This window comes from Jaculus jaculus, chromosome 5, assembly GCF_020740685.1.
Source record: "Jaculus jaculus isolate mJacJac1 chromosome 5, mJacJac1.mat.Y.cur, whole genome shotgun sequence".
In the NCBI taxonomy this organism is placed as follows: Eukaryota; Metazoa; Chordata; class Mammalia; order Rodentia; family Dipodidae; genus Jaculus; species Jaculus jaculus.
The window spans coordinates 35,861,263-35,873,930 of NC_059106.1; the positions used below are offsets into that span (position 1 = coordinate 35,861,263).

Genomic DNA, 12,668 nt, shown 5'->3' on the forward strand with positions numbered 1-12,668 from the left:
AATACTAGCATTTTGGACAAAATAAGTCATGTCCTATATTTTCATTTTCAGAGTGAATATGCAATACCATTGGTTTTGTATTTTTTATACTTTATAGAAAAATTTAAGCTCACCACAAAGAAACAAAGGACAAGATTTGTGTGGAAAATGAGAGTGGGATATATGGTTTATCAATGGCCTGATGAGGAGAGCAGGATGAGTCAGTCAGTGCTTTATTATAGCTTAATTGTTTGGTTCAAAGAGCATTTACCCTTTTTTTCAAGTTGAACAATTCTTTGGCGATAGTTAAAAATCATATCACCTCTTTCTTCTTCCTTCTTGTAATATGCTGATATTTAGGTGCAGAGAGGTGTAACTTTTTCCAGTTCATTGACAAAAATGAGGATAGAATTAACATAGGACAAACCAGCAATCTATTCCTTTCTAAACAGCTAAATCATGCCAACAACTCTGATCATGATTTTTGTAGTGCTAAATAATTGTGATTGGTTTCATTGCATTTGTTCACCCTTACGGTCAAACAGAAATGCCTTCAGTTATTTCTTTTCTTTATGGACCTTGGTTTCCTTGTGTATAAATGTAGGATTGTGGAAAAAAGAAGAAATCACATAATTTTTATAAGAGATTATTTGCTAGCTCTGAGAATCTATGAAGAATAATGATGCAATTATGAGGGCAAGATTCTTGGATGACTAAAGCTTTTCATGTCTTCCTGTTTCCTTCCCCACTTTCTTTACAAGGTTTTTCAAAATTCAACTGCATTTCCAATTGTGGTAAATCTTTTCACCACAGGTGTCATTACAGAGTGCCTGACTTGCCCTGTATGGTGATTTGCAATTTCCAGTCTTGCCTGTGGTTTCATCCCAGCAACCTTACTGCTGGCATTGAAGTCCTGGTTTTGCTGCTGTAACACTGAGCTTCAGAAAAGTGCTCATCCCAGTGTTACTGTGGGTAGACATACATTTCAAGCGTGTCTCTCTCTAAGTCTAAAGCTCAAATTTTTCTCCCCTATCCTTTTCCACTTGTACTGGTCTTTTCATTTTGGTACTACTAAATAGGACATTTCTGTGGATTTCTTTATTATAAAACTTCCTAAATATTTTTAGCCAATATGAATAATACTGAGAATAGGTCATTTAAAATGCAGTTAACTTCTTCACTGCATACAGAGTATATATGATATAATTTCAACCTTGTTAGTGATGGCATGTTTTTAGGGATGCTTTTCATTGATAGTTCTTATTTCCAGCATGACACTTACTGTTCTCTAAGAAACTGTACTAATTTTTCTCTTGTGAAGAATGTGTGCAATAGCTAGAAATAGAAGTTCTGGTGTTAGAAACCCTCCATTTACATTTTGCTAAGTTACTTGCTAGGTAATCTTGGGTACACTGAATTAATCTCATCATTCACATTCTGCTAATTTTTAGCATAGCAGTATTGGCTCTGGTCCAATTTAGAGACAAACAGCTCTTTGCCAGTGTATCCACATCCAAGGAGTCACCCAACATACCTTCAAAAGTATATGCAAAAAGATTTTTTTTAAACACTTTTTTTTAAAATTTATTTGAGAGCGAAAGACACAGAGAGAAAGACAGGTAGAGGGAGAGAGAGAGAATGGGCACACCAGGGCTTACAGCCTCTGCAAACGAACTCCAGATGCATGCGCCCCCTTGTGCATCTGGCTAACGTGGGACCTGGGGAACCGAGCCTCGAACCAGGGTCCTTAGGCTTCACAGGCAAGCGCTTAATCACTAAGCCATCTCTCCAGCCCCAAAATATTTTTTTTTTATTTGTGCTAAATTTGTACAGATATTTTTCTGACCATCATTTCCTAGACAATATGGCATAGCAACTTTATATGTAGCATTTTTTATTTGATATTAAATGTAATATAGAGATAATTGAAAGTATATAGGAAGTTGTGTGTTGGTAATATGCAAATATTATGCACTTAACGTAAGGGACTTGAGTACCTTTAGATCTTGGTATTCCTGGGTTGACCCTGGAACAATCCTCCATGGATATAGAGGATGACTATTGTCATTTTTAAATTACACAATACCCAGGTATTAAATGTGTGGTACAATGCCTGTAGAGTCATAATTCCATAAATGTAGCATGTAACAATATTTTTCTCTAGGTGGAACCAAGTTCTCTGGTCCTTCATAGAAGGCACAGAATTCACCACTCCCATTTTTCATAAACAGAATATTCTGGGTGACTCATTGTTGTACTTTGAGTGACTCATCATAATGTGTGCATGCACTTCTTTTGCCTTCCCTCTAATGTCTCTTGCTTTTCACTATTGTCTTGGCAGAGGACAAGATCTGGTTGTCAGTGCAGCACAATGTCACACAGCTGACCCATGTGCAGGGTTCCAGCCTTAAGAATCCCTATTCCATGACCTTGTATTATGGTGGCAATATGGAGCAGCTGGAGGCCCTGATTGATGGCTCAGAGCACTGTGAACAGGAGGTGGTCTATCATTGCAGGAGATCCCGCCTATTTAATACACCAGGTAAGTCTCAAAAACACTGTCCATTTTCATGGGCCCCTCAGGCCCAGAGTCCCAAGGAAAGGAGTACTTGACAAGAAGGGGGCTGTAGTGCATATACTAAGTATGTGGAAAAGATGTGACGAGAAGACAGATTGGGTATGAGTCTTGGCTTTAATACCCAGGCTATGATCCTGGTGAATTGTACAGCTTCTCACAGTTTTCTCCTGATCTTCAGAAAGACATGTTGACCATATCCAGCATCAACAGTTTGAAAGAAGAGCAGGGTCCTAAAGAGAAATGGCACTTGAAGACAAGGAGCATCTGAGAGCTGGGCTAGAGGACTGAAGTGCTTGTTACAAGAGAGGGAACAGAGTAGGAACTGGAGCCAGAGATTTCAGCATTTCCATGCAGTGGTGGTGAGCTAAGTCAGGAACAAAGGATGTAAAAAGAGACAATAGCAGGCAAATAACCAGCAAGACAGCCAGGGACTACTCTGTTGATCACAGCATTTATGTTACCTAAAGAACCTTAATGGAAATGGCTGTTTGAAAAACAGTTTTGTTTTAGAAAAGACAAGACAACCCTGTTTTTTATTTTCTTCTTGGTTCTAGTTTTAAAATTCAATTTAATCTGTTTATTTGAGAGAGAGAGAGAGAGAAAGACAGAGAGAGAGAGAGAGGGAGAGAGAGAGAGAGAGAGCATATCAGGGCCTCTAACCACTACAAAAGAAATCCAACTGCATGTGCCACCTTGTGCATCTGGCTAATATGTGTACTGGTGAATAGAACCTGAATCCTTAGATTTTGCAGGTAAGCCCCTTAACCACTAAGCAATCTTTCCAATCCTTGTTGCTAGTTTTTAAGTGAATGTTTGATTTAGTTATTAACATATTTATTAGTTACTTTTATCATCACTTTGACCAAATACCTGTGTAAGCAACATAAGGGAGGAAGGATTTACTTTGGAACAGTGTACAGTCCATCACAGCAGGAAAGACATGGTAGCTGAGCAGCTTGGCTGGAGATGGTGGGGCAGAGCAGGAGCTACTTGCTCACGTCTTGGAGAACCAAGAAGTAGAGAGGAGGAAGCTAGTGTTTGGTTAGCTTTCTTTGTTTTCCTTTTTTATCCCATCCAAGACTCAAAGTCAAGGCAGGTATCTGTGTAATTGTCCTCATAGGTATATTCCTAGGTGTCTCTCACTAAGGTCAAAACTAAGCACCACAAGCTAGAGAGATGGTTTAGTCAGTACAGTGTTTGCCTTACAAGTATGAAAATTTGAGGCCATTCCCCAGAAAGGAGAATGAGAAGAAGGAGGAAGAAGAGGAGGAAGGAGGATGAAGAGGAAGAGGAGGAGGAGGGTATGGGGCCTCACACTTATAATCTCAGTATTGGGGAGGCAGAAATAGGCTGACCCTGGAGCTCACTAGCCAGCAAGTCTTGCTTAAAAGCAGGTGAGTTCCAAGGCAATGAGAGATCCTATTTGTAAAACAGTGGATGGCACCCACAAGAACAATACCCAAGGCTGCCTTCTGTCTTTCACTTCCAAGTGCATCCACATATGCGCATGTACACACTCGGACAAGCTCTCCATCAAAATCAAGTTCCAAAACAGAAAAAAAATAGAAATAACTAATTTAAAGGTAAAAGAAAAAAATGTTATAGGACTACTTATTAAATCCCAGAAGATGCAGGAGGGTTCTGACAGTCATTTCTGTGGCTGTCACATCATCCTGTGCTTTCCGGCAGAAAATGGGCATCAGCCACTCAAGAAAAGGTGGCACAGTCTCAAGTCTACAGAGTTTTAGAAGCTTGGAAGATAGGGGTTTTGAAAAGCTGAGAACCAAGCTCAACAAAGGAGGACATCTAACCAAGTACAATGTACTGTCTGATGGATTTATAATCTTCAGGGGAACATTTTGTTCTACATAGTGAAGTTTCCAGATAACTGTCACTTATCCTTTTAAGCATCCCCCCAAAAAAAACCTTTCCAAAGAGACTAACTATTTGAAATAAAACTTTTTCTCAAATGGATGATGCTTCCCTGCCTTCTTAAGCACAGAATTCAGAACATGAAACATTACTTTTTCTTGATCACACAGGACCATCACTGTGAAATCAATTCCAGAACTCCCCTAGGATTCAGCCATCCTGCTGAGCTGATTAGATCAGAGCTCCCTGCTGGGTACCTTTGCTCTGTGAGGTTCTGTGTTTCTCAGGTTTCTCTCCCCTAAAGATTAACCCTTCTCTGCTACCCTCACTAGAATGTTTGTATTAACTATGCAGTAACAGAATTGATAGTCATTACTTCTCGCGAAGAAAGAACAGTGTGTGCTGTGTAAACCACAAAGATCTGAGAGCCAGCACCAAAGGCTGGTAAGCACCATCAGGAATGATTCTTTGTCCACTGTTAGTACAAAGCATGCTCGTTTCTGTGGGTAGTAACTCATACACTGACATAGCCTTTCACATAGTTGACGTAACATTCTGCTATGAACCATTCCAGATGTTTGGCCACATGTACATTCAGGAGTCTTAATACAAACTCACTGTCATAATGCTTAACTGGAACATTATCATTCATCTCCTCACCCCACCTGCTCCCCCAATGGATTCTGAACCAGAGGAGCTTTATGAAGGAGGTCATGGACATGTGATATCTGGTATACACTTCCCCCAGGGAGTTAACTTGCAGAATGCAATATGGACCCACTGGCCTCTCAGATTCCATCTCCTGAGTAATGACTCTATATGGATGATGGGGGGATGCAGTGAATTCATCCAGGCAGCCCCAGAGAGGTGGCTCCACTCTTAATCTGTGTCAGGAGAGAGGTAACCTGGACCCAGTACAACACACTGGTGCTGTTGAAATGGAAAGAACAATGTGGACTCTGTAGATGACATACAGGTCTGAGAGCCAGTACCGAGTGTAAGCACTACCAGTGATGACTCCTTGCCCTCTGTTAATGCTCAGTAGTCTCTTCTCCATGGGAAAGACCAAGGACAGAGGTAGCAATGGAATAGGCATCTCTCTCCACTACCTACCTAAAAGTCTGGTAAGTCACTCCTTTCTCAGCTCAGTCCCGTGTAGATTCAAGAAAAAGATGCCTGACTCTGGGATGCTATTTATAGCTTGTGTATAAGAAGTGAACAGTTGGGTGTGGTGGTGCATGCTTTTAATCCCAGCACTTGAGAGGCAGAGGTAGGAGGATCACTGTGAGTTTGAGACAAGCCTGAGACTACATGGTGAATTCCAGGTCAACATAGGCTAGAGCAAGACCATACCTCAAAAAAAGAAAGAAAGAAAAACAAATAAATGGATAAATACCTTCTCATATCCATAAATAATAGTTCAGACCATACTTATATTAACAATAGAGTATTTCCTCATAGAGATGTGTTCCAAATAACAAGTCTCTCTGCATGTGCAGATTGTTTCTCATTTTCATTGATGCATATAAGGCCGAAGGAAGATTTTGCATTTAAATCTTTGTGAACATACGTGAATTTATCCTCAGGATAATTCCCATGACTTATCATTCCTAGAGCAGAAAGTGTGCACATTGTCAAGGATTTTATTCCACATTGACTTCTGCAATGTACCAAGGTGGCGCCCTTTTATACTTTGAACAATACAGTGGACTAATGCCTATTTTGTAGGAATGGATGATTAGTATTGTCATTTTACCTCAATATTGTCATTCTTAGAAGTGTTAAAGGGTACCAAAGGCAATTACAAATAACACTTATTGGTGCTAGTAGTGTTAAAATACATAGTTGGATGGATGGATAGGTAGATAAATGGATAGATAGGTAGATGACACATAGATAGATGACAGATAGAGAATCAAAACTTATGGGTTACTGCTAATAGGGTAAGTAGAAGCTATGAAATATTGTCTGCAGGTGGATTTAAATTAAATTAATAAATACAGGTTGTGTGGGCTGGAGAGATGGCCCAGCAGTTAAGACACTTGCCTGCAAAGCCTAAAGACCCAGGTTTGATTCCCCATTACTCACATAAAGCTATCTGGAGTTCATTTGCAGCGGCTAGAAGCACTGGTGTGTGTGTGTGTGTGTGTGTGTGTGTGTGTGTTCAAATAAATAAACCTTTTTTACAAAGAGGATGTTGGGCTGGAGAGATGGTTAAGTGGTTAAGCACTTGCCTGTGAAGCCTAAGGACCCCAGTTCAAGGCTCGATTCTCCCGAGCCCACTTTAGCCAGATGCACCAGGGGGCACTCATGTCTGGAGTTCGTTTGCAATGGCTGGCAGCCCTGGCGTGCCCATTCTCTCTCTCTCTCTCTGCCTCTTTCTCTCTCTGTCACTCTCAAATAAATAAATAAAAATGAACAAAAAAAAATTTAAAATAAAAAAAGAGGATGTTGAGGATGCCCTCTTCAATAGATTGTTCTCATACTATGCACAACAAATGATGAAGAAAAGAAATGAAATAGACAAGATGAAAGTCCAAGGGGCTACTGATGACAGATGTTTTTAGTGTCTGTGTATGGCTATATATAGCGCAGTGGACAAACGTTTTATTTAACTGAAGAGACAGATCTTCACATTAGAATTGATTATCACCACCTGGTATATCAGAAGATAGAACCTGATTGGGGGGAAGGGGCTGCTTGATTAGAGCCATAAAGCTAAAGAAAGACCCATCTAGTTCTTGCATACAGCTTGCCTGAAATCAATTTTCATATACCATGCTAAGCCCCAAGGAGCCAAGGGGTATAAGGAAATGGACTAATTAAAAAGACCTTATATTTATACAAATTTCTTTATTATGTAGTAAAATAAAGATGGAGAGAGATGGGTAGTCAGAGACTTCTCTGCCAAGGCCACCTACTTGTCACATGTCCTGAATTATGCAAATTACTGGGTAATGCCAAAGGGTTTGCATCAACCTTGCTCAGATGTAGCAACTTCCAGAACCCAGAACTCATCTACTCTTCATAGTCAGCTGTGGTTCCCCACTGCTCATCCTCAGCTCTCTCTCTCTCTCTCTCTCTCTCTCTCTCATACACACACACCTCTGGTTCACTTCATCCAGCAGAAGTAAGAGAGCAGAGGGAAGACAGGCAGGAGAAGATCATACATGTTTTCCCACTGTGGCTTTTTCATTTGGTTTGTGACAGAACTATGATACTCACTTTCTGGCTGCTTCCTCTGATATTCTTCCCCAGACCTACTGGCAAGTACAGCTGATGTGATGTATCATCTCTTTTACCAAAGCTTTGTGCTAGAAACTGTCAGAAGAAATGGAATCCCAAGACATAGAAGTCCACAAGAAACCTATTTTGGTATTTCTGCGCAACTTTTCAGTTACCCCCATTGTCCTGTGACTTCCCCACTCCAAGCTTTGTGCAGGCTCTAAGACCTTGGGCGACAGAGAGCGTCTTCACTCAGGCACAGGAAATACCTTGTCACTACAAGAGCAGCCATGGATCTCATCATCTGTGACTTTTCTCACTTGTCAGCACCTGCCCAGGAATTTTTTCCTGAGTCTGGGCCCCTGAAGGCAGCACATGATGAGTGTATGAAATCAAACAGGACTCAGCTCAGGCAACATTTACACACAAAAGACAGAAGGATAAATATTGAGACTATCATTCTTATGACACTTTAATCACAAGGTTGGTCAGCTCTGTGTATTGCTCCCGTTTCTCACTGATGCAACAAAAGTACCTGACAGAAGCAGCTCGATGGAACAGTGGTTTACTTTGGCTCAGAGATAAGGGGACACAGTTCAACATGGCAAGACAGAATCACCCGCTGAAACAGATTAGTCAGTGGTAAAGGAGCTTGAAACTGGTTAGGTTAGAGGAACATATAGGAAACAGAGAGCTTGAGCCAGAAGCAGGATCTAGCTACACAAAACTCAAGGCCTTCTTCCCCCTGCCCATTGATATCTTTCTCCAGCTAGGCTTAAAGGTTTCACAGACTCCCTAAACAGTGTTGTCATCTGGAAACCATGTATTCACACACATAAGCCTGTGGAGAACATTTCATATTCACACAATAAAACTTCGCATCCTTCCTCTAGAAGGAAGACAAGACTGACTATGCCACAGAAGGCATAGGCATTGAATGTCCTGCCTACCCCCAGTATTCTCCATGGTGCCAAGGATACCCTAAGTAGAGTCTCATAAAGGCTATATACAACTTCTGATTTATATGCTGTATCAATTTCTTATTGTTGGGATAAAAATACCTGACCATAAGCAACTGGGGGAAGTAAAGGGTTTATTTACACTTACATTTCTAAGGGATGTATTTTACCCTGACAAGGAAGGCATGGTGACATTAATAGGAAGCCAACTTGTAACATTTCACACAAGAAGCAGAGGATGAAGAGTGAGTCCAAGGTATAATACCACAAGCCCTGACTCCAGTGAACCACTTCCCGCAGCAAGACTCTACCTCCTAAAGGTGACACATCCTTCCATGAAAAAGTGAACAAGTGTTTAAACACAAAAGCCTATGGGGGTCATTTCACATTCAAACAGCAATACACATACTGCTGAATCTATAACTCTTTTGAAAACCTCATTTGGGAAACCCTTTCCAAAGTTTTAGATTCTGTGTGACATTGGTAAGACTATAGGATTGAAATGTGCACTATGGAGACTGGGCAATAATTCAGTTGGTAAGTGCTTCCCTTGCAAGTATGAGAACCTGAGTTTGATCTTTAGAGCCCATGTAAAAAAGCTAGATGTAGTGGCACACATGTAATCCCAGTGCTGGAAAGAAGGAGATAGGAGTATCCTTGAGGCTACCTAGCCAGACAGCCAAGCCTATTTAGTGAGTTCTCAACCCAGTGAGAAATCATACCTCAAAAAGAAAAAGTCGATGGAGTTCCTGAGGAAAAATAACCAAGGCCATCATTAGGCTTCCACATGTATGCACATATGCATACATACAAGCATGTGCACTGGTGCACAGACACACACACACACAGAGATAGATGCACATATATACACAAAGATCTGTTATACACAAAGAAATATGTTTTTTTAAATATTTTACTTCTTTATTTATTTGAGAGAGAAAGAGAGAGGAAGAGGCAGAGAGAATAGGCATGCCAGGCAAACAAACTCCAGACACATGTGCCCCCTGTGCATCTGGCTTACATGGGTCCTGGGGAATTGAACCAGGGTCCTTAGGCTTTTCAGGCAAATGCCTTAATTACTAAGCCATTTCCCCAACTCAAGAAATATGGTTTTGAGGTTGAATGTCTGCCTCAGGCCCATGTGTTAAAGTCATGATCTCCCATTTGGAGCTCCTGTAACCCTTAAGAGTTTTACCTCATGAGAGCTCCTCAGTCACTGCATTACCTTTGGTTTCTTTTTCCACTTTTTGGCCAGAAGGTGAACAGATTTTTTCCTCCACGTGCTTCTATCACACACTGGGACCAACTAACAATTCATTGAAACCCCCAAAAGATGTACCTGCCATTAAACCTTTTTTTCCTTAGCAGATGATGACTCATGAAGGAAAGCCTATAATACAATGAACATGAAGCCATGGTAGACCCAGATTCAGTGACTTTGAAACCCAATAGCAGCAAGAAAGCCTGAGCTGGAGTCTACTTCGGTTTTCTCCAAACAGAAAACATCTGCAGAGCAAACCCACCACCACAACAAGACTGCTCCGAGGGCTATTGGGCATCCTTAGGAGAGCAAAGGATCCAGTGCCCTCAGCACTGCAGAGCCGCCACTGACCCGCCTGGGAATGGCAAGCCAGTTACTCTTCTGTGTTCATTCCTGCAGGCCTGCAGTGGCTTCCACCTGTAGCAAATTGCTTACCTGGGCACATCGCAGAGGAGTTCAAAGGGTCAAAAATCTTGCCTCTATGAAAGCATTCAAAATTCCCTATTGTGATATTTCTCTTAATCATTTATACTTTAGTGGCAATACAGCTAGGTAACTATAATGCAGTATGTAATATGTTATTTAGACTAAATATAAATTATAGATACATGTATAACATAGACAGTATTTTATTATAAACCATATCTTTGGGCTGTGTATCCTTTGATTTAACCAACTGAACTTTGTAAAACATTTGATAAAAGCTGCCTTCACATTGAACATATAAAAACTTTTCTGTTTGATATTATTTCCTTAAAAAAAATACCTTATAAGGCTGGAGAGATGGCCTAACAGTTAAGGCCCTTGCCTGTTAAGCAAGAGGACATAGGTTCAATTTCCCAGTACCCACATAAGCCAGATGCACAAGGTGGTGCAAGCATCTAGAGTTTGTTTGCAATGGCTGGAGGCCCTAGCATATCTATTCCCTCTGTCCCCTTTTCTCCCTCTCTTAAAATAAATAAAAAATAAAATAATTTAAAAATGTTTTCTAAAATCCCTTATACTAGCTGTTTATATAACATTTACACTGGGTCATGTGCTATTAGTAATCTAGTAGTGATTTAAGGTATACATGAGTGTGTGTATAGAATATTTGAAAATAGTGTAATATTTTATATTAGGAGCTTGAGCATCTAAGGGTTTTGGGGTCGGATAGAGGTTTTGGAACAAAATTCCACAATGATGCTGAGGGGTGATACATACTACTTACATAGTATTTGGTATGTCATATATAATATATAATTATATTATATAATTAGAATTTATTCTTCCTATATCCAAATAAATGTGCATAGTCACTTGTATGTATACCTATTCATATTCTTTAACAATATTCACCTTCCCAAATAAAAAATAAAGTAGCTTTAGAAATCTAAATAAGGAATTGTAATACAGAAATTACTAACTATAGGAAAGAAATATCTAAACTCTTGAATTTAGCAAACTAAAAACTCTTTATTTCCAGTATTTGTGCCAAACAAGATTAAGTAACAGAATTTTAATATTTCCTTTAAAGTACTGGGCATTTAATGGTTATTCATTGGATGTAAGGCACTATTCTGAGTAGTGGGAATTACACACACACACACACACACACACACACACACAGAGAGAGAGAGAGAGAGAGAGAGAGAGAGAGAGAGAGAGAGAGAGACCCTCCTCAGTGTCAGCTCAAGGGAAGTGTGAGGCATGAAAGTGGTGAAGAGGAAGGGACTGATGAGAGAGTTGATTCAGATGGAGTTGTGGGAAAGGCGTCTTGTATCTACGGAGCTCTGCAACAGACACCTACACAATGGAATGCACGTGGCAAGTACGTAGCTAAGATATAAGGCTGAGAAATGACATGACTTGAGTGAGCTGGAACAGAGAGAGTAGGAGATGGGGAAGGCAGGAAATTAAGGTTGTGGGATATCAGTGTACTATTCTAGGTCTAAGACTGTGTTTGATTTTTCTGAGTACCTGGTAAAGTGACTGGAACACTTTAAGAATGAAATTATTATATTTGCTTATTTTAAACCCAAAAGCTCCTGCCTATTTATGCAGATTGGACTAAAATAAGCACCCACAATTGGTGAGTACATGGATATTTTGGGTTACTCTCTGTGTCTGGTGAAGTAGAAATTGTACTGAGCTTCCTGGAGGCAGAAATGTGGTGTTCACCACCCTGTCTATCCAAGGTCTAATTCAGAGATTTTGTGGTAGACTTAGAAGCAGCCAAGGGTCATCTCTGAATCTTGGAAGGACCCCTCTACTTCCTCATCTAATTAAACAGTGTTGTTTGCTATGATCTCTCTACTCAGTGTTTTCTACTGCCAACCCAATCTCAGGCCTTTGTAGCCCATGTCATATAGAAAAACCTTGTGTCTAGCCAGATTTCATATAGTTTTACTTCCTCCATCCTTTTCATCTTTCTTTCTTTCCTAAAGACCTCCCTCCTTCCACAGGTACACACATACAATCTATGTACTAGAAATGACCCAAATCCTTCATGTTTTCACTATACTACTGAGCCGTAGAAACTAAAAGCAAAACATAAACCTGGGCATATGCTTCAGAAGATGCGCAAATGACCAATCTATATTCACAACATCATTCAATTTCCATAGCCATGAGGGAAATGCAAATCAAAATCTCATTAAGATTCCATCATATCCCAGTCAATATGACTATCTGGAAAACAACAAATGCTGGTGAGGACGTAAGAGAAATTTGGGGAAGGAACTCTTATAAACCAATGTTATCATACAAATTAGGGAAGTTGTTATTATGTTATTATGGAGTTTTTTTTTCAAAA

General features: G+C 40.1%; 1 protein-coding gene across 2 annotated transcripts in view; it reads left to right on the forward strand.

The window, feature by feature from the left end:
* Positions 1 to 12,668, forward strand: part of LOC101613057 (contactin-associated protein-like 5) — a 408,379-nt gene that overhangs the window by 284,725 nt on the left and 110,986 nt on the right. For both annotated transcript variants that reach the window (XM_045151145.1, XM_045151146.1), the window contains one exon: positions 2,321 to 2,521. In XM_045151145.1, coding sequence (XP_045007080.1) covers positions 2,321 to 2,521 — 201 coding nt within the window. The remainder of the gene's footprint in view (positions 1 to 2,320; positions 2,522 to 12,668) is intronic.